This window comes from Dioscorea cayenensis, chromosome 22 (assembly GCF_009730915.1).
Source record: "Dioscorea cayenensis subsp. rotundata cultivar TDr96_F1 chromosome 22, TDr96_F1_v2_PseudoChromosome.rev07_lg8_w22 25.fasta, whole genome shotgun sequence".
Lineage (NCBI taxonomy): Eukaryota > Viridiplantae > Streptophyta > Magnoliopsida > Dioscoreales > Dioscoreaceae > Dioscorea > Dioscorea cayenensis.
Genome location: NC_052492.1, coordinates 125,741 through 141,211, shown reverse-complemented (window position 1 = coordinate 141,211; position 15,471 = coordinate 125,741). Strand labels below are relative to the sequence as shown.

Genomic DNA, 15,471 nt, shown 5'->3' with positions numbered 1-15,471 from the left:
TTTTTTTTTATTAGGATAAAAGTGAGGGAATAGGATAGGCTATCTAGGGGGTAGGGTACACAGTTGTGCGCTTTGCATGGGAGGCAATCAATGGTATGCAAGTGTCAAGCTAAAATGTTATAATAAATAAATATAAAGGTAAAGTAAAACACATGAGCTCCCGGCGAGGATCGAACTCGCGACCTTTCGCTTACGAAGCGAACGCACTACCACTATGCTACGGAAGCATTTTTATTAGTTTGTGAAAATATAACGATACAACAATAAAACATTGTTTGATTGTTCTCACATCAAAAGCCAAGGATCATTACACAGTATTTGACATTGCTGATATTTAAATCAAGAATCCCAGCAAATTAAGAAATAGGACCATTCAGAGAGTTGTAAATCAGAGTTGAAATAAACACGCAAGCTTCACTGATAGAAGAACAGGGTTTTTAAACACAAACACACTGTTAACTTAATCAAGCAAATAGTTTTTGCTCTGCTTCAGTGGCACAACGTTAGGAGACACACTCGTTTATCAGTTTCTAATTGACGCCCTTGGCATTGATGCAGCTGGTTGTGAAGCTTGTTTTTGCTTCAAATGGTTATTGTTGTTGCCAGACTCTTTAGAAACCTTTTTCGAGTTAAGTGGGTTTTTGGCTCTTACATTTCCGTGACTTGGCCTGATTGGAGCATGCAAGTTTTGACTAGTAATCGATCCTTTCTTTTGTCCACGGCTATCTCTAAGTTTGCGGTTTTGACTTCCGATCATCACATCATTATCTGTAAATACGTAACAAGATCACTTTAGCAAATAAATTCAGCAATAACATAAGAGAAAACATAACCTTGTTTTTCCCCCCAAAATATGACATTTATCCAATCCTACTTAATGTTGCTTAACTTCATAATGTCCATAATATTCTACTAGGAAGAATTGAAGATATCATGTAATGATATTAGTACCTCACTCTTTGCAATAACATCCGACACCTACAGTAAGCTCTTTGATTTCATATTAGAGAAATGGCTTTCTCTAATATTTACATCTCTATTTGATGAATATGAGCTAATGTTACAGGTAGAAGAAGCAAAATGAAACAAAAAGTTTCCAAATTGCAAATAGTTATAAGGAAGTTTGAAAATTGCCTTCTGGCTTTAACTTTTCAAGGGACATTTTAGAGAAAGGAAAAGGATCCTTCAAATATAGTAATGTTAAAAGAAAATTTACCAGGGCTTGATAAGACTGCCCGAGGACGTGGAACTGAACTAGCTCTAATGTTGGTCCTGTTGTCGGAGAGCTCTTTTTCTTTCTTCACTGGCATACACGAAGACAAGAAGTTACATATGGTTAATATTTTCAGAAACTGGAGGATTAATTCAACCTCAAATTAGAACATGTTGGAAAAAGGTCAAACCTTTGGAAGCAGAAATTGGGGGTGTTGAGAAATTTTTGTGACTAAATTTGGAAATCCTCGCGCATGATGGTGGAGAATACATTTCAGTCTCATTTCCTGAGAGATATAAATCAGGAGAGGAAACCAAGCTCACATAAAGTTTTTTAATGCCAATCTTATATGGATCAGTTTTGACTCAATGGCACTATTTCTATGAGAAATTAAATAAAAAAAAAATTCAGAGTGTTCAGTTTAACAAGCATTTGCAAATATGAACACAAGCCGCTATGCACCATTGGCAAGTAGATAGGGAAGTGATGATTGGGGATTTTTTAAAAAAACGGCCATGATCTAGCACGCAAGGAGAACTATGACAAGAAAATCAATTCAACACAATGTAAATAACAGTCTTTCCTGCACCAACATAAACCAGATGGAAGTTCTTAAGCAATTATACCATTACAAAAAAACAGAAAAAAAGAAAGACAGCACACAGCAAGGTCAGAAGAGAATGCATAGAAGAGAAAATGTTCACGACCAGGTCATTGGACAATTATGAAGGTAGTAGATTACCTGCCATGCTACCCAAATAGATACAATAGTTGGATGTAATTTTTGGTTTTGAGCATTGGTAACTAAAACGTAGATGACTTACTTCTCCTCGAATGGATCTCACAGAGACAAAAATCCAAGTATCAAGACAAACATCACATTTATCAAGTCCATAGCAGCATCAAGATGTAGGCTCAATAAAACCACCAAATCAATGAAGCAAAATTATTCAGCTCTAAAAGTGTTATACTATTTGACTTTTCTAAGAGTGATATATTGTAGCTAAATATATGGAAAGAGAGATATAAAATATGCAAAAGAATGCTTGACAAAGCAATCAAAACAACAAACTAATAAAACAGACAGAACAAAGTCTTCAATCTATATCACCTTGGTTTGAAGTACAAATTCTTAAAGAATGATGGTTCTCTAATGAGAGAGAATCTAGCACTCTCGGAATAAATTTTGTAGTCTCTTCTTTTCCAACAACCGGCTCTTCTTCTTCTTCTCTCACCTTCACCCGAGGATACACTTTCAAGCATGGCAAAACCACAAATCAGCATCCTCATAATTACAACAGAAAATCCAACAAAGAGAGCATTTTGCAAAAGCGAAAATCACAAATGAATTAAAATTAATCCAAAATACAGCATCTTCATCACTACAGAGGGAGGGAATTAACTATAAAAGACATGGTCTCCTATTCAAATACAGACACAAAAGTTTTACTTTTCTTTACAAAGCTTAAAACTTTAAAGCACATCTACAAGAAAAATGTTTGTTTTCCTTCCAGTTTAACAATTTGAATCTCATAAAAGAACCTCTCTGAAAAAAAAAGGGTATTTATTCAACATGCTAACCTCCGCAACAGTCTATCTCAAAGATATGCCTTTCGAACATACTTCTACATGAAAATTGTTTTCTTTTCCAAACCTTAATTTGCAGAACTTCAAAATATAATAGAAAAAAAAAACAGAGAAATTCACAGAACTTACACCCACGAATCACTTCTTAACAAATTCAACAAAGGAAAATATCCAATAATACCAGAAAAGAAACAACAACGAAACACAATCTAAAAACAAATCACAAAAACAAGAACTTCCATCAAAATTAATGAAAACGAAAACAGGAGAAAAAAAAGGCGAAAACTCACTGTTTGAAAGGATCCAAGACGTCGAAAGTCCTTCCTTGATTCACCTCGCCACGACTCCTGCTCTTCCAATGGAATCAATGATGTTGTATATGAAGAGATGGATCGATGGCGGGAGTAGTCAAACCGACGAAAGCACGCACCAAACGCGAACAGAGAGCATTCGATGACGAGTGCTGTTTTCTTTTCGCTTTCTTGGCGTCAACACTAGGCAAAATAAAAAGCTCTTTTGTGTGGGCCCCTTCTGTCACCGAGAGTCACGTTAATAAACGTGTCCCATTTAATAGTCCACTTTAAATTCAAACACGGAGGTACCACGTGGCAGTGTAGTAGTGAGAGTTACTGTTTAAACACGGATTCAGCGAGGCACAGATGGAGGAGCAATTTCAAAACGTTGTTTTGGATTTTTGATTTGAAATTCAATTTGTTTATTGTGCTGTTGTTATCATTGACTTGATTCATTTTCCTAATGAGCATTATGGTGCCATTAATCCAGAAAGTCAAACAAATCTTTTACAATTAATATTAGCTTTAAATTCTTAAAAAGGAATATGGGTATAAATTGTAATGATTTATTTCAATAAATATGCACATTTATTTAAAAAACAAAAGTTTATAATGGTCAAATATAAAGTTTTTCTGTGAAATCGGATAGAATATGATAATGAATATATATATATATATATGTGTGTGTGTGATGGGAGAGATTATTCTACGACAGTAAACGGTATTTTATTTTATTTTTAACTTAAAAAATTGAGAATTGAATCCATTTGTATTTTGAACAATTTTCATACCGACAACCGTAATGCTATTTTTTCACTATAATCTAATACTGTATCGTCAACATAAAGCAAGATATGATGTTCTATAAGGAAATTAATGTTATGTTTTCACTGAAATCCAATACTGGTTATAACAAGTAGATACAATAAACATATTGATGTATATCACCTGACTTTCATAAGGTTTATTCAGCATAGCCTATATTCATTATATCACATGAAACATATATGTATATATAAAGAAAACATCAAATGCAGACGTTTGAATATCTGTAATTGAGCACAGTACCAATTAAGACACTATAGTGAGACATAATTAAATGTTAGTTCAAATTGATTAGTTTAGATTTTGTTTATAAATTGATTGCTATAGATACAATAAAAATACAACTGAGATTCACTGAACAGTGCTAGACTGTTGGATTATCGATAGCAACATTCGTAGATATAAAATCCACTAATGTACGCAAATGATTCATCCTCATATATATATATATATATATTTAATGTATAAACTTTGGGCAATAGTTTGTAATAACTGACCTGGGTCCGAAATCAAGCCTGGCATGATGGTACCAGCCCAACAGAAGTTTGGCACACAGCCTGTAACCAGTCATAGCCCAAAGTCCCATTCCAAAGATAGCCCAAATTCCCCGCCATTGTAGTGGGTCCCACCATCTGACAAAAGAGGCCCCACCCGCACCATTCACCCACGCTTCTCTCTTCCTTCCTTCCTTTGAATTATTGAAAAAAATTTTAAAGCGGGAGGAGGGGCCGGGGCCGGGCCCCACCACCACCACCATCACCATGCGGAGCTCCGGCGGTAGCCGTCGGCGATCCCTGCCCTACACCCCACCGCCACTCCCTTTCCATCTTCTCGAGCTCAACCTCATCTCCGCTCAGGATCTCCACCCCGCCTGCCGCCGCACCCGCGCTTACGCCGTCGCCTGGGCCCACCCCGACCACAAGCTCCGCTCCCTCCCCGACAACTCCGGCAACACCAACCCAGTCTGGAACGAGCGCTTCGTCTTCCGCGTTGACTCTGCTTTCCTTCAATCCGACACCTCGGCTATCAACATCGAGATCTACGCCGCCGGACGTCGCACCTCCCGCATCCTCGGCACCGTCCGTGTCCTTCTCAGCACCATACGGCCATCCACCGCCGGCACCTCCGTCGCCGCCTTCCAGGTCCGTCGCCCTTCTTCTCTCCGCCCTCAGGGGATCCTCAACATCGGGCTCACCCTTCTCGATTCGCACGTGCGGAGCATGCCTATGTTTGCCGCTGGGCTCGGCGGCAATGCAGCGCACTCGTTCGGAGGAAAAGGGATCCCAATGCCGGCTTCGTCAAAGATGGAGGATCTGAAGATGGAGGAGAAGCTGGAGAGGTGGAAGATCGAGATGTCACCTGAACACGGTGGGGAGCATCGGTCGGACGGTCGTCGGAGCAGGAGGGGGGAAGGGAAGAGGGCGAAGAGGGGAGGTATGTTCTCGTGCTTAGGATGCGGACACGCGGCGGCGGCGTAGTTAACTTGCTTTGCTTTGTTGTATTTTTTTTTTTTTTTTAATTTAAATAATTTCCTTTTTTTTAATATCCAAATTTAATTTAAATTGGACAATAATATAGGGGCTAGATTTATTTATTCAATTCAATTTCGCTGCCAAGTTGTGTAATTCGTGAGATTGAATAAATAGTTTTACTTTACTGATCCCAATCATAATCTGTGATTCAGTTTTTTAAAAAACACAAGGAAAAAAAATTGTATGTATATACGTTTTAATAAAAATCCTGTTATTCAATGTAAATGAAAGCTACAGGGCCAAAAGTCTAAATTATAAATATGAAATAAATAAATAAATCATACACATCCAGGTAGAAGAAGAACAAGACATCAAAAAAGCCAGTTAAGCTGAAAAGTTACCAAAATCCAAGTGCCTGTTCAGCATTGCATGTCTAATGTCTTCAAAGAAAAGCCAAAAAGATCCAGACGTGATCAACTGGAAGAAAAAACTATCAGCTGTCCTGCCTAACAAGCTAACAACAACAAAGTGGATATAAAGAGAAAGCCAATGATGGAAAAATGTTGCCTCTTAGAGGCTAATTGAAATGGCCTACCACTGGAATACTGGCCAAAGAACTTTTGGGGACGCAGTTTGAATTGAAGAATAAATTATGGCCGCGGAATTTGAAGGGGATCAAGATAGAGCTTCTGGTATATGAAAACTATGAGTCTGCCACTTGACTATGACTAGTTTTGACATGATGAATTCCCAATATGCCTCTTTCTTGTTGGGGGAATCGTGAATAGAATCCATTTCCCCTTGATCGATTGTTGTATTCTCTACCATTTTCATGTGGGCTTGCTCTGTTGAAGCCACGGCCATTGAAGCGCCCCCTTGGGCCCTCTGACTGGTAACCGCCTCGTCCTCTGCCTCTTCCTGCAAATATGAAGAATAGCATTGCCAGAAAGCGAAAGTTTACACATCTGATAGTAGAATGAAAGAGCTTTGTGCAACTGAAATATAGATAGGTTTTGATATACAAGCACTTACTTCCTGCTCGTGATGCATTGCTGCTTGATTTCCTTTCCTCAAAGTGCACCTTCTGCCCATTTATTTGGATAGGAGATGCCTGCATGAAAAGTGAAGAGGATTATGTAAACTCTTTTGCATCCACAAAAGACCTGATGGCATGTAAGCATCCATCAATCAAACAACTCAGTATAAGTTCCTATGGATGTATATCCACATATTATTATTCATAGTATAACAAAAGAGTCAGAGATCTAAAGGAAGCTAGCACGCAACTACTGCATTATGACACTGAGTCAACAGTATGAATTATGTGGTGCTAATATAAAGCAGCAATCTCGCCATAAAAGCATACAAGATGCCATTAGAATAACAACTAACCTTAAGTGCATTCTGAACACCCAAGGCATCTTCAAATTCGACAAATGCATAATATCCAGTAGAATCCTGCATAGGAAGATTAACACTTAAAAAGAGGTTCAGTTCACAAGGTGATCAGCATACCAAACCAAGGAGTCACTGAAGAGACCTTCCGGTTCCTGACAGCAATACCATTATGCTTAACCTTGCCGAAGTTCATGAACTCACGCTCGAGGTCCAATACAGAAACGGAAGGCGGTAAGTTTCCCACATACAAGGATTTAGCATCACCTAAAATAAATGAGATGAACATCAGGGGATCCAATATAAAAAGGCAAAAGATTAAGAATAAACCAAATATTTCTATACATAAACATGACAGACTGTTATGCATGTTTGCTGGCATTTATCGGGAAGCAAGAGGAATGTTTAATAAAGAATATAGAAAAGATTCTGGTGTGCAATTAAACTGATGCACATGTCATACACTCCATGCAGAACAACTTATGACTCCCAATGCAAAAAAGGAATTGATGTTCTTTGTAAATTCAAATGCTCAAATAGATACTATGCCTTCAAAATTTTTCCCCTTCTTCCATTGGGTGGTATTATGTCTACCCTATCTAGGAGTTTTAAGGGAATACAACCTTCATCTTCTAAACCAGGGTCATCTTCCACTGCTTCCAAGTTAGACTTTTGATAGCCCATAGGCACAATTGGGTGAGAAAGTTGGCTACTCGAAGGTGATGTTTGATGCCAGCCAGAAGCTACAGAAGTTGCCTTGTTTAAAGAAGCCGGCTGACTTACAGAATTCCCCAACGGACTCTTTGCAACTCTCACCTGCCAAATTCACAATATTATAAGTCACACAGACAATCTAAATGAGAGCCCCTAAAGGAACAAAACAGTATGTAAGAAACGGTGAGTACGATGGATGCATAAGTTTGCCTTGGAGGTCCATCCACAGGTTCCGTTGCTGACGCTGGAGTTGGATCTCGTGTGGTGTTCATTACAATAGGAGATGAAACAACTAAATCTTCGGCAGCAGTTTCTCCTACTCTATCTAAGCACTCAGAAACCTGCTTTTGAGGTTCAGAGATACTGTACTTGTCCACTGTTGCATTTTCTTCTACTTGAACTGGAGTGTCAAAATCATGTGCCTGTACCTCTCCTCTCATCATATAATCACTAACTGCAATCCATATTTAAGAGTCATGGATTCAACGTTGGCAGGTTTTCCCAAAAAGTTCCATACATAACAAAGATTAAACACCAAGATTAAGAAATATAAATCTGTCTTAAATTAAATGATTGGAAGAACATCTAAGCACAGACAGATTGTGAAGGTTTATTCAGAAAACCAGACCCTGAGATAGTGTAGATGATAGCTTTGTCTTTCAGACAGCAAGTCTGAAGTTAGTCTACTAATACTTGATAAATTTCACATCTAATGGTACCTGGTTCAGCTATAGGCTTCGCAGCATCCAAGTTGGCAACAAAATGGTCATGGGCCAGTGTTGTTGGGTGCTGTAGAATCTGCTCGTCATGAATAAACTCAAAGATGTCATTAAGAACAAAATATCCTTTCTCTTGAGGTGCAAGGAAAAAGGTCTGCACGAATTTTCTTCGCGCATTGTAGTCCTTGGTTAAAACAGATCCTGAAACCATCACAAGGACACCTCCAGCCCATGAGTCCAGAGAATGAGTACTTTTGATCTCAATTCCACTTAATTGCAGAGACATCACAAGAGAATGAATTTGCTGCACCAAATAATGCAAGTAAAGACACCACATGAGTAGATGGTAGGTAAATGATTGATTGAAGTCCATAAAACTGAAAACACCCTGGTTCTAAGAAAATATTATGCCAACAGAAACATTTTCTGCAATTGACCTTTGCTTTGTTGTACGCTAATTAAGTATATATATAACATGCTTACCCATTCACCTGAAAAGACACATATATATGGATACCACAACAAAAGAACTGGAGCAAATCCATGCTGGTCAGATCTTACTGGTAAGAAAGGGATCCCTATTGAATTACAAATGGCACTAGACAGCAAAAACTGGACATTAGAAACAATTCAATAAAAAGCTGGATGAACTTCCTGCTTGTTTTGCATATAAATTCCTAGTTGATGGTCAAAGAGAACAAACTTATATTGCAGCTGAGTCTCTTTATTTAAATAAACAGCCCTGAGCATTCCAAGTGCTTAGAAAACTGAATCTAGCAGAGAAGTAAATATGCCAATCTCCAAGCTGATAACAATAAAAAAGTTCATGTGCATGGTTTGCAGAAAGTCTATAGCTGAACGTGCTTAAAATAACTATTCTTAGATGCATTATACAAACAAGTGTTCAAAGTGTTTCTGCACAGTGAAGGTATCCTTCTGAAGGAACGGGAAAAAGAATCTCCATGCATAAACTCAATTTATCCTAGAGAAAAATTTGCCAAGACAGATTAGATGAGACATTCTTGGTAAGATAAGAGCTTGCCCTTACAGTGATGATCAAGAGCCTAAGAAGAGAAAATCTTACATTAGATAGTCTGAAAGGTGCTAAAGACATAAAATTTCTTCCACAAAAAATGAAACGATAGTCAGAGACTAATAGTTTACTAGCAAGAGATTGAACACACTATTAGTCGTTCAGAAGCATGCTATCTAAGATAAGAAATCGAATGAACCTTTTACTCCATAAGTTATAATAAAAAATCCCAAAATGCATAAACGAAGACAATCACAAGAAATCTAAAAGAAAATACATTAATATTAGTAAATTACCATCACACCGATGGCAGTCTCCCCCGTGGCCCCGTCGATGCGCACCACGGTGCTCGCATCAGTGTAGAATTGATGGACCAAAAAGGGCTGTTGCTGAAGAAAATGATAGTACTGCCCCGCAAAAGTAGTCCCAATCTACAACAAACTCAAATCCAATAAAACAGAGAAAACCCCAAGAAAATCAAGCAAACTCATTCATCTTGCATGCATTCAGTGTTATTACCTGCAAAGCGGTGATTGGACCAGTAAACGCAGCCGCCATTGTCGCCATTCAAGCTATCAACGGAGTATCGCTAGATCGATCCACAAACCCTAACACTAAAACACCATACAAAACCCTAGATCTAGGAAAACACCGGAAAATCGAGAGTAAGAGCGAGAGTCGCCAGAGATCGAGGCATCGATTCAGAGACAGAGAACAGCGAGTATTGGGATTGGATCCGAGATGGAAAGAGGGAGAGGGGAAGAAGGGATTGGAAGAGAGACCTCGGATTCCTCCAAAGAGCTGCTCTTCGTCTCTCGTCCTCGATCTCTGCTCCTCTCCGCTGCTTCAATGACGGAGCATCGGCTCGGCTTATCGCGAGCTCGGCCTCGCTTCGATGCCAGCTCGTGAAGCACCTTGCCGCCTTATAATCTCGACACGTGCGAAAGACCGCGTTTCGAATCCCTTTTACCAGTTGCGGATCTCGATGTAGGACTTCGCTTTCGGGTTGATAAGAATCCGACCCGTTTTAAACCCATTAAGACCACAATATATTTTTTTTTGTTTTTTTTATCGATTATAAACCCAGGTTTCTTTTTATCTGTCTTTTTTTTGAATATTAAGAAATATTTATTATTATTTTTTAAAAATTATTCTAAAACTCTATTCAATTTTTTTTAAAATTTATTATAAAAAAAATATGAAAATATAAATTAAGGGTAATTTGGGAAAGATAACTAATTTTTTATTAATTTATGTAATATAACTAATTTTCTTGGTATACAAGATTCGTTATTCACGACTGATAAAAAGAAATGGAGGGAGCATTAATTAAGTGGAGTTAAACTGTTGAAATTTATTTATTTAAAAAAATAAATAAATTATAATTTATTTAAAAAAAACAACCATTACAATAACACAAAGTAAATGAACATGACAAATCAAAAAAGAATGACTACACAGTGAAATATAGACATAACAATAACAAAAATGTGTTTATCTTGCCTAATTTCAGAAACAGAGTATTCCATAATCTTCTCCTATCATATCCTAATATATTGAGGGACACGTGTTAGACTGTGATAGAAGACGATAAGAAAATAATCTGGTTCTCAAACCCAATAAGATGACTTTTAACAGAAAAAGATAAAAGCAATTGAAGAGTAAGAGAAATCAGATTGTTGAAGTTATACCATAATGTGATTTATAAAATATATAACAATTAAATATTTAAAAAAATTCAAAAAAATAAACCAACCCCCTAATTGCTAGTTGACCAAGAGGTGGAACCAAGCTTGAGTGATGATCTCTGTGGAGAAAGAACGGTGGAGATTGAGAGATGGCTTTCAATCGATCTTGTTGGTCTTCTAATTCGGCTCGCGTGCCGCACGTGTGCGCAATTCTCACCTCTCGCCCTCGTCTCTTCTCTCCCGCCGTCCGTGCGCTTCTCCACATCTTCTCCTCTTCTCCTGCGGTTGTGGCCCAGCGCATCGCGCGGGTTTTGGATCAGCTCCGCCTCCGAACCCTAACCCTAATTCTAAATCCTGACCGGCTTCTCCTTTTCCTCTTTTGATTTGGAGGGAGGAATCTATCTCCCTCTTCGATTTGGAATCCGTTCCTTTCTGTGTTGATCTCGTGGAGGTGATCCAAGGCCGGCTAGAGCTGTTCGATGTCGCCTGATGTCGTAGTGGTCGGCCTTTGATAGCTCCTTTTGGGATTCAGTTCGCCTTCTCTCCCTCGGTGTCTCCTAGGTTCGTTGTTTGCCTTTTTTTTTTTGGAAATTCAGGAGGGCATGAGATTTATTGATTCGTTCTTCAGGTTTAATTTTTAGATATATTTGCTTCGTTGGAGACGAGTGCTGGCAGTGGAAGTGAATACTTGTTCTGCATTTGAAGCTCTTTTTTTGTTGAATATCTAATGGCCAGGTGAACGTTTCTCTTTATCTTTTCTTTTCATTTGTTTTCCTATGTTGGAAATAAAAGTTTGAACTTTGGTCATGGATGTTGTCATTTCATGGCAATTTAATAGAATCATACAAGGTTTCCTGGTTTGAACCCCGTGTGCATTGTAGGTTGTAGTTTTGCAAAAAAGAATGCATCAAGACAATTCTTTTGGGGTGAAAATGTATATATATATTTATAGATTGTAAGTTTGTGCATTTGTATTCAATCAAAAATGAACAATAGAATTCCTTGTTGTAAATATAGACAAATTAGGTTCCTTAATTGGGTTAACTGATGTGTATTTATTGAAATCAGTGAAAAATGTGTGACAGAATCTATGATCTTGGTCATTTGTATTCATTTCTCGGGAACTTATTACATTACATGCATCAGTATCATGAGAGAAAAATTATTTCCTCTATGTGGTCACTCATCTCAATCCATTTGATCCAACATTGCAGTTATCTCTCCTCAATATTTTCTTTTACCATATTTGGTTATTTACATATGCAAATTGTATGCATTCATTTGCCTTCTACAGGTTTCTGGCTTTTAGTAGGATTTGGAATGTAGGGCATAAGTTACAAGCAAATCAGAGACATTCACTGACTTCTTTTGGAATACCTTTATCGTGCCGAACTTTTACACAGTATAGAGTTCCTCGTGGCGGAAGTTATTCTGTCACTCTGTATAAAACCAAGGAAAATTTTCAGAGGAGTAGTTATAGCCAGAATTTTTCTGTAGTTTCAACCAGTAGTTCCATTTGGCACCATGCCCAAGGCACTTGGAAGAATCTATCAAATATATGCTCTCATAGAGGAGTAGTCTCTCCTTCACTAAGCAAGATAGCATGCGCAACAAGTTTGGCCTGCACAAGATGCCATATGGTTCCTAGTGTTCTTGCCTTAATTGCTGGAGGGATAGCATTCAATCGGGAGGCTTTTGCAGATGGGGAGTACTTTCCTAAAAGAAACACCTTATTTATGCGAGCAGAAGATAGTCATGTTTATCTGAGCTCCTTTATTTTTGCAGCTATAGAGTATTTTATTTTGTTTCTAAGATCAATCTATTTGGCAATTCTGTTCTCTCCTGTCATAATGATGGCACCATTTGCGGATAGTTTTGGCCCTCAGTATAGAAATACATGGGTTCATCTTGTCCACCGGACATTGGAGAAAGCTGGTCCAGCTTTCATTAAATGGGGTCAATGGGCTGCTACCCGACCGGACCTATTCCCTAATGATCTCTGCACTGAACTGGCTAAACTTCACACCGAAGCACCTGCACACAGCTTTGCGTACACTAAGAAAACTATTGAGAAAGCATTTAATTGCAAAATTTCTGATTTCTTTGAGAATTTTGAAGAGGAACCTGTGGCATCTGGAAGTGTCGCTCAAGTACATCGAGCTTCATTGAGATGCAAGCATCCAGGACAAAAGGTGAAGCAGGTTGACGTTGCAGTGAAAGTTAGGCATCCTGGTGTTGGTGAAGCAATCAGAAGGGATTTTACGATAATTAATATTGTAGCAAAGATTTCAAATTTTATCCCTACACTAAAGTGGTTGCGGCTGGATGAAAGTGTGCAGCAGTTTGCTGTTTTCATGATGTCTCAAGTTGATCTTGCAAGGGAAGCTGCACATCTAAACCGTTTCATTTATAATTTCCGGAGGTGGAAGGATGTTTCTTTTCCAAAGCCTCTGTACCCACTTGTGAATCCTGCTGTTTTGGTGGAGACATTTGAAAAAGGAGAGTGCGTTTCTTACTATGTTGATGAGCTTGAAGGAAATGACAGAATTAAAAGTGCACTTGCTCACATTGGGACTCACGCGCTCTTGAAGATGCTTCTGGTATGATTTTGAATCACGTATTAAGTTGAGCTAGTTCTGTTAAAATTGCAAATTCATATTATTCGAGAAAACTCAGCATGATAAGTTTGATTTTAGTTCTATGGCTCAATCTTCAAGCTTGTCATGCTCCTTTGTGTGTGTGTGTGGATGAACCCCAAGCTTGTCATGCTGATGCACAGCCTGCATGGTACTTAGAAAGTAGCATCATCCATGCTGCCATGCATCCTGGCAATATCTTTGTCATGCTGATGCACAGCTTGCATAATACTTAGGAAATAGCATCATCTATGCTGACATGCATCTTGGCGATATCTTTGTCATGCTGATGCACACAGTCTACATAGCACTTAGAAGTAGCATCATCTGATATGATTGCATTGTGTGCCTTTTCCTTTGTTATATTGTGGCTTTCTGAGACACCATTATTCTTCAGGTCGACAATTTCATTCATGCCGACATGCATCCAGGAAATATCCTTGTTCGGTTGTCTCAATCCAAGCGGCCAAGCAAAAGGCTCTTCAAATCCAAGCCTCATGTTGTTTTCCTTGATGTAGGCATGACTGCTGAGCTTTCAAACAGTGACCGTGTAAATTTACTGGATTTTTTTAAGGCCGTTGCAGTTCGAGATGGACGTACTGCTGCAGAGTGTACTCTGAGGTTATCAAAACGACAGAACTGTCCAAACCCAAAGGCCTTCATTGAGGTATTTCCTGTGGAAACACAACAATTCATTCTTCATGTTTCCACATTCCATATCTGCATTATTCATCATCGTTGCTATTCTGCTGATTGGAAACAAAGAATAAGAATTCTTTTCTCTATTTTTCTATACTATTTTCACATGTCTATGTTCAAGTGGGAAAATTCATCACTGATAACCTGCATTTGCTTGTGCTGCCAACAGGAAGTTGAGAAGTCTTTCACCTTTTGGGGTACCACAGAAGGTGATCTTGTTCACCCAGCTGAGTGCATGCAACAGTTGCTTGAGCAAGTTCGACGTCACAGAGTCAATATTGATGGCAATGTCTGTACTGTGATGGTTACTACCTTAGTCCTTGAGGTAATCTCTACTGCTATTTACATCCATAAACATGCTCGGTTGCCTTATCCTCTGATAATGAAGACCTCTAGCAAATTTTTGGATCCTCCTAGTTTATAAGACCCTTGCTTATAAAATTCTCCAATATCAACCAATAACAACTTCAATTTCTAAGCACTTCAAATTCGCAGTGTGGCCTCTTGAGATTTCAGTTCCTGTTTTACAAAATTGGGTGTCAAAGAATGAGTTTCTTGTTTCTAATTAGAACTTTCAAATTTTCCATTACAGGGTTGGCAGCGCAAGTTGGATCCTGATTATAATGTGATGCAAACGCTACAAACATTGTTGTTCCGATCCGACTGGGCAGAGTCTCTTATCTACACAATTGAGGGACTCATGGCTCCATAGAAAATAATCCTAAATAGCTATCTGTAACTTCAAGAAACACAAGTTTTGACAGCAAAAATAGAATTAGTGAACTAAGTCAATTTTGTATACCTTCACCTTAATTTTCAAATTTTCAAAGAAGGTAATGATCCTTTTTTTTTTTTTGCTTCAAATTTTCATTCATTGTATCCAAACTTCACCTTGTGTGTTCTGATCATCTACAAAGAGCAACAGTAAAGCAATAAAATGAAAATGGAAGTAATATTTACTTTATTTTTTTATTTATTATTCTCTTGATATATATATATTTAAAAAAAAATAGATAAATCATTGATTCATTACCAAAAGTAGATCAATATATGTTTTCTTCTTTGTTCGCAGATAATCAGGTACTCAGAATTTGTTGGAACCATCATGTATTCATTTTTGAGGTAGGGCGATGCGCCAACCCTCGAGAGGCGTCTGTGAGCGAGGGTGTCACAGCGTCCTCACCCTCTTGGGACCCG

General features: G+C 38.3%; 3 protein-coding genes and 1 non-coding gene across 5 annotated transcripts; 1 reads left to right on the top strand and 3 right to left on the bottom strand.

Annotated features, from left to right (window-relative positions):
- Window positions 1-155: 155 nt before the first annotated feature.
- TRNAT-CGU lies at window positions 156-227 on the bottom strand. The gene has a single exon. It is a non-coding gene; the product is annotated as a tRNA-Thr (tRNA).
- A 167-nt stretch (window positions 228-394) lies between these two features.
- On the bottom strand, window positions 395-3,289 carry LOC120252680. Its single transcript, XM_039260797.1, has 5 exons — window positions 3,091-3,289; window positions 2,325-2,465; window positions 1,404-1,499; window positions 1,217-1,303; window positions 395-768 (listed from the first exon to the last, which is right to left on the bottom strand). Coding segments are annotated over exons 1-5 (570 nt in total). The 5' UTR covers window positions 3,092-3,289; the 3' UTR covers window positions 395-523.
- A 2,472-nt stretch (window positions 3,290-5,761) lies between these two features.
- On the bottom strand, window positions 5,762-10,191 carry LOC120252729 (nuclear transport factor 2-like). Its single transcript, XM_039260855.1, has 9 exons — window positions 9,771-10,191; window positions 9,548-9,682; window positions 8,219-8,522; window positions 7,691-7,953; window positions 7,409-7,601; window positions 6,931-7,052; window positions 6,783-6,848; window positions 6,423-6,501; window positions 5,762-6,308 (listed from the first exon to the last, which is right to left on the bottom strand). The coding sequence occupies exons 1-9, from the start codon at window positions 9,816-9,818 to the stop codon at window positions 6,094-6,096; spliced, it is 1,425 nt and encodes a 474-aa protein (XP_039116789.1). The 5' UTR covers window positions 9,819-10,191; the 3' UTR covers window positions 5,762-6,093.
- A 944-nt stretch (window positions 10,192-11,135) lies between these two features.
- Window positions 11,136-15,127, top strand: LOC120252743 (probable serine/threonine-protein kinase abkC). 2 transcript variants are annotated; one of them, XM_039260884.1, is made up of 6 exons: window positions 11,136-11,500; window positions 11,581-11,674; window positions 12,234-13,539; window positions 13,973-14,242; window positions 14,444-14,599; window positions 14,867-15,127. In XM_039260884.1, exons 2-6 carry the CDS (start codon window positions 11,667-11,669, stop codon window positions 14,984-14,986), a joined length of 1,860 nt encoding a protein of 619 aa, XP_039116818.1. In that variant the 5' UTR covers window positions 11,136-11,500; window positions 11,581-11,666; the 3' UTR covers window positions 14,987-15,127. The 2 variants fall into 2 exon arrangements, with proteins under 2 accessions (XP_039116818.1, XP_039116817.1); XM_039260883.1 differs by having other exon boundaries at window positions 11,568-11,674.
- Window positions 15,128-15,471: the final 344 nt, after the last annotated feature.

What these genes read in the sequence shown, in the direction of transcription:
- LOC120252680 (XM_039260797.1), bottom strand. An exon ending in AATTTGTACTTCAAACCAAG is followed by an intron (nt 1,500 to 2,324) that starts GTGATATAGATT and finishes TATATCTCTCAG; the next exon opens with GAAATGAGACTGAAATGTAT. An exon ending in GGCAGTCTTATCAAGCCCTG is followed by an intron (nt 769 to 1,216) that starts GTAAATTTTCTT and finishes ACGTATTTACAG; the next exon opens with ATAATGATGTGATGATCGGA.
- LOC120252743 (XM_039260884.1), top strand. An exon ending in CGCTCTTGAAGATGCTTCTG is followed by an intron (nt 13,540 to 13,972) that starts GTATGATTTTGA and finishes ATTATTCTTCAG; the next exon opens with GTCGACAATTTCATTCATGC. An exon ending in ACCCAAAGGCCTTCATTGAG is followed by an intron (nt 14,243 to 14,443) that starts GTATTTCCTGTG and finishes TGCTGCCAACAG; the next exon opens with GAAGTTGAGAAGTCTTTCAC.
- LOC120252729 (XM_039260855.1), bottom strand. Translation starts at nt 9,818, where the DNA reads ATGGCGACAATGGCGGCTGCGTTTACTGGTCCAATCACCGCTTTGCAG. An exon ending in AGACTGCCATCGGTGTGATG is followed by an intron (nt 8,523 to 9,547) that starts GTAATTTACTAA and finishes TATTTGGTGCAG; the next exon opens with CAAATTCATTCTCTTGTGAT. An exon ending in GTGTTCAGAATGCACTTAAG is followed by an intron (nt 6,502 to 6,782) that starts GTTAGTTGTTAT and finishes CTTTTCATGCAG; the next exon opens with GCATCTCCTATCCAAATAAA.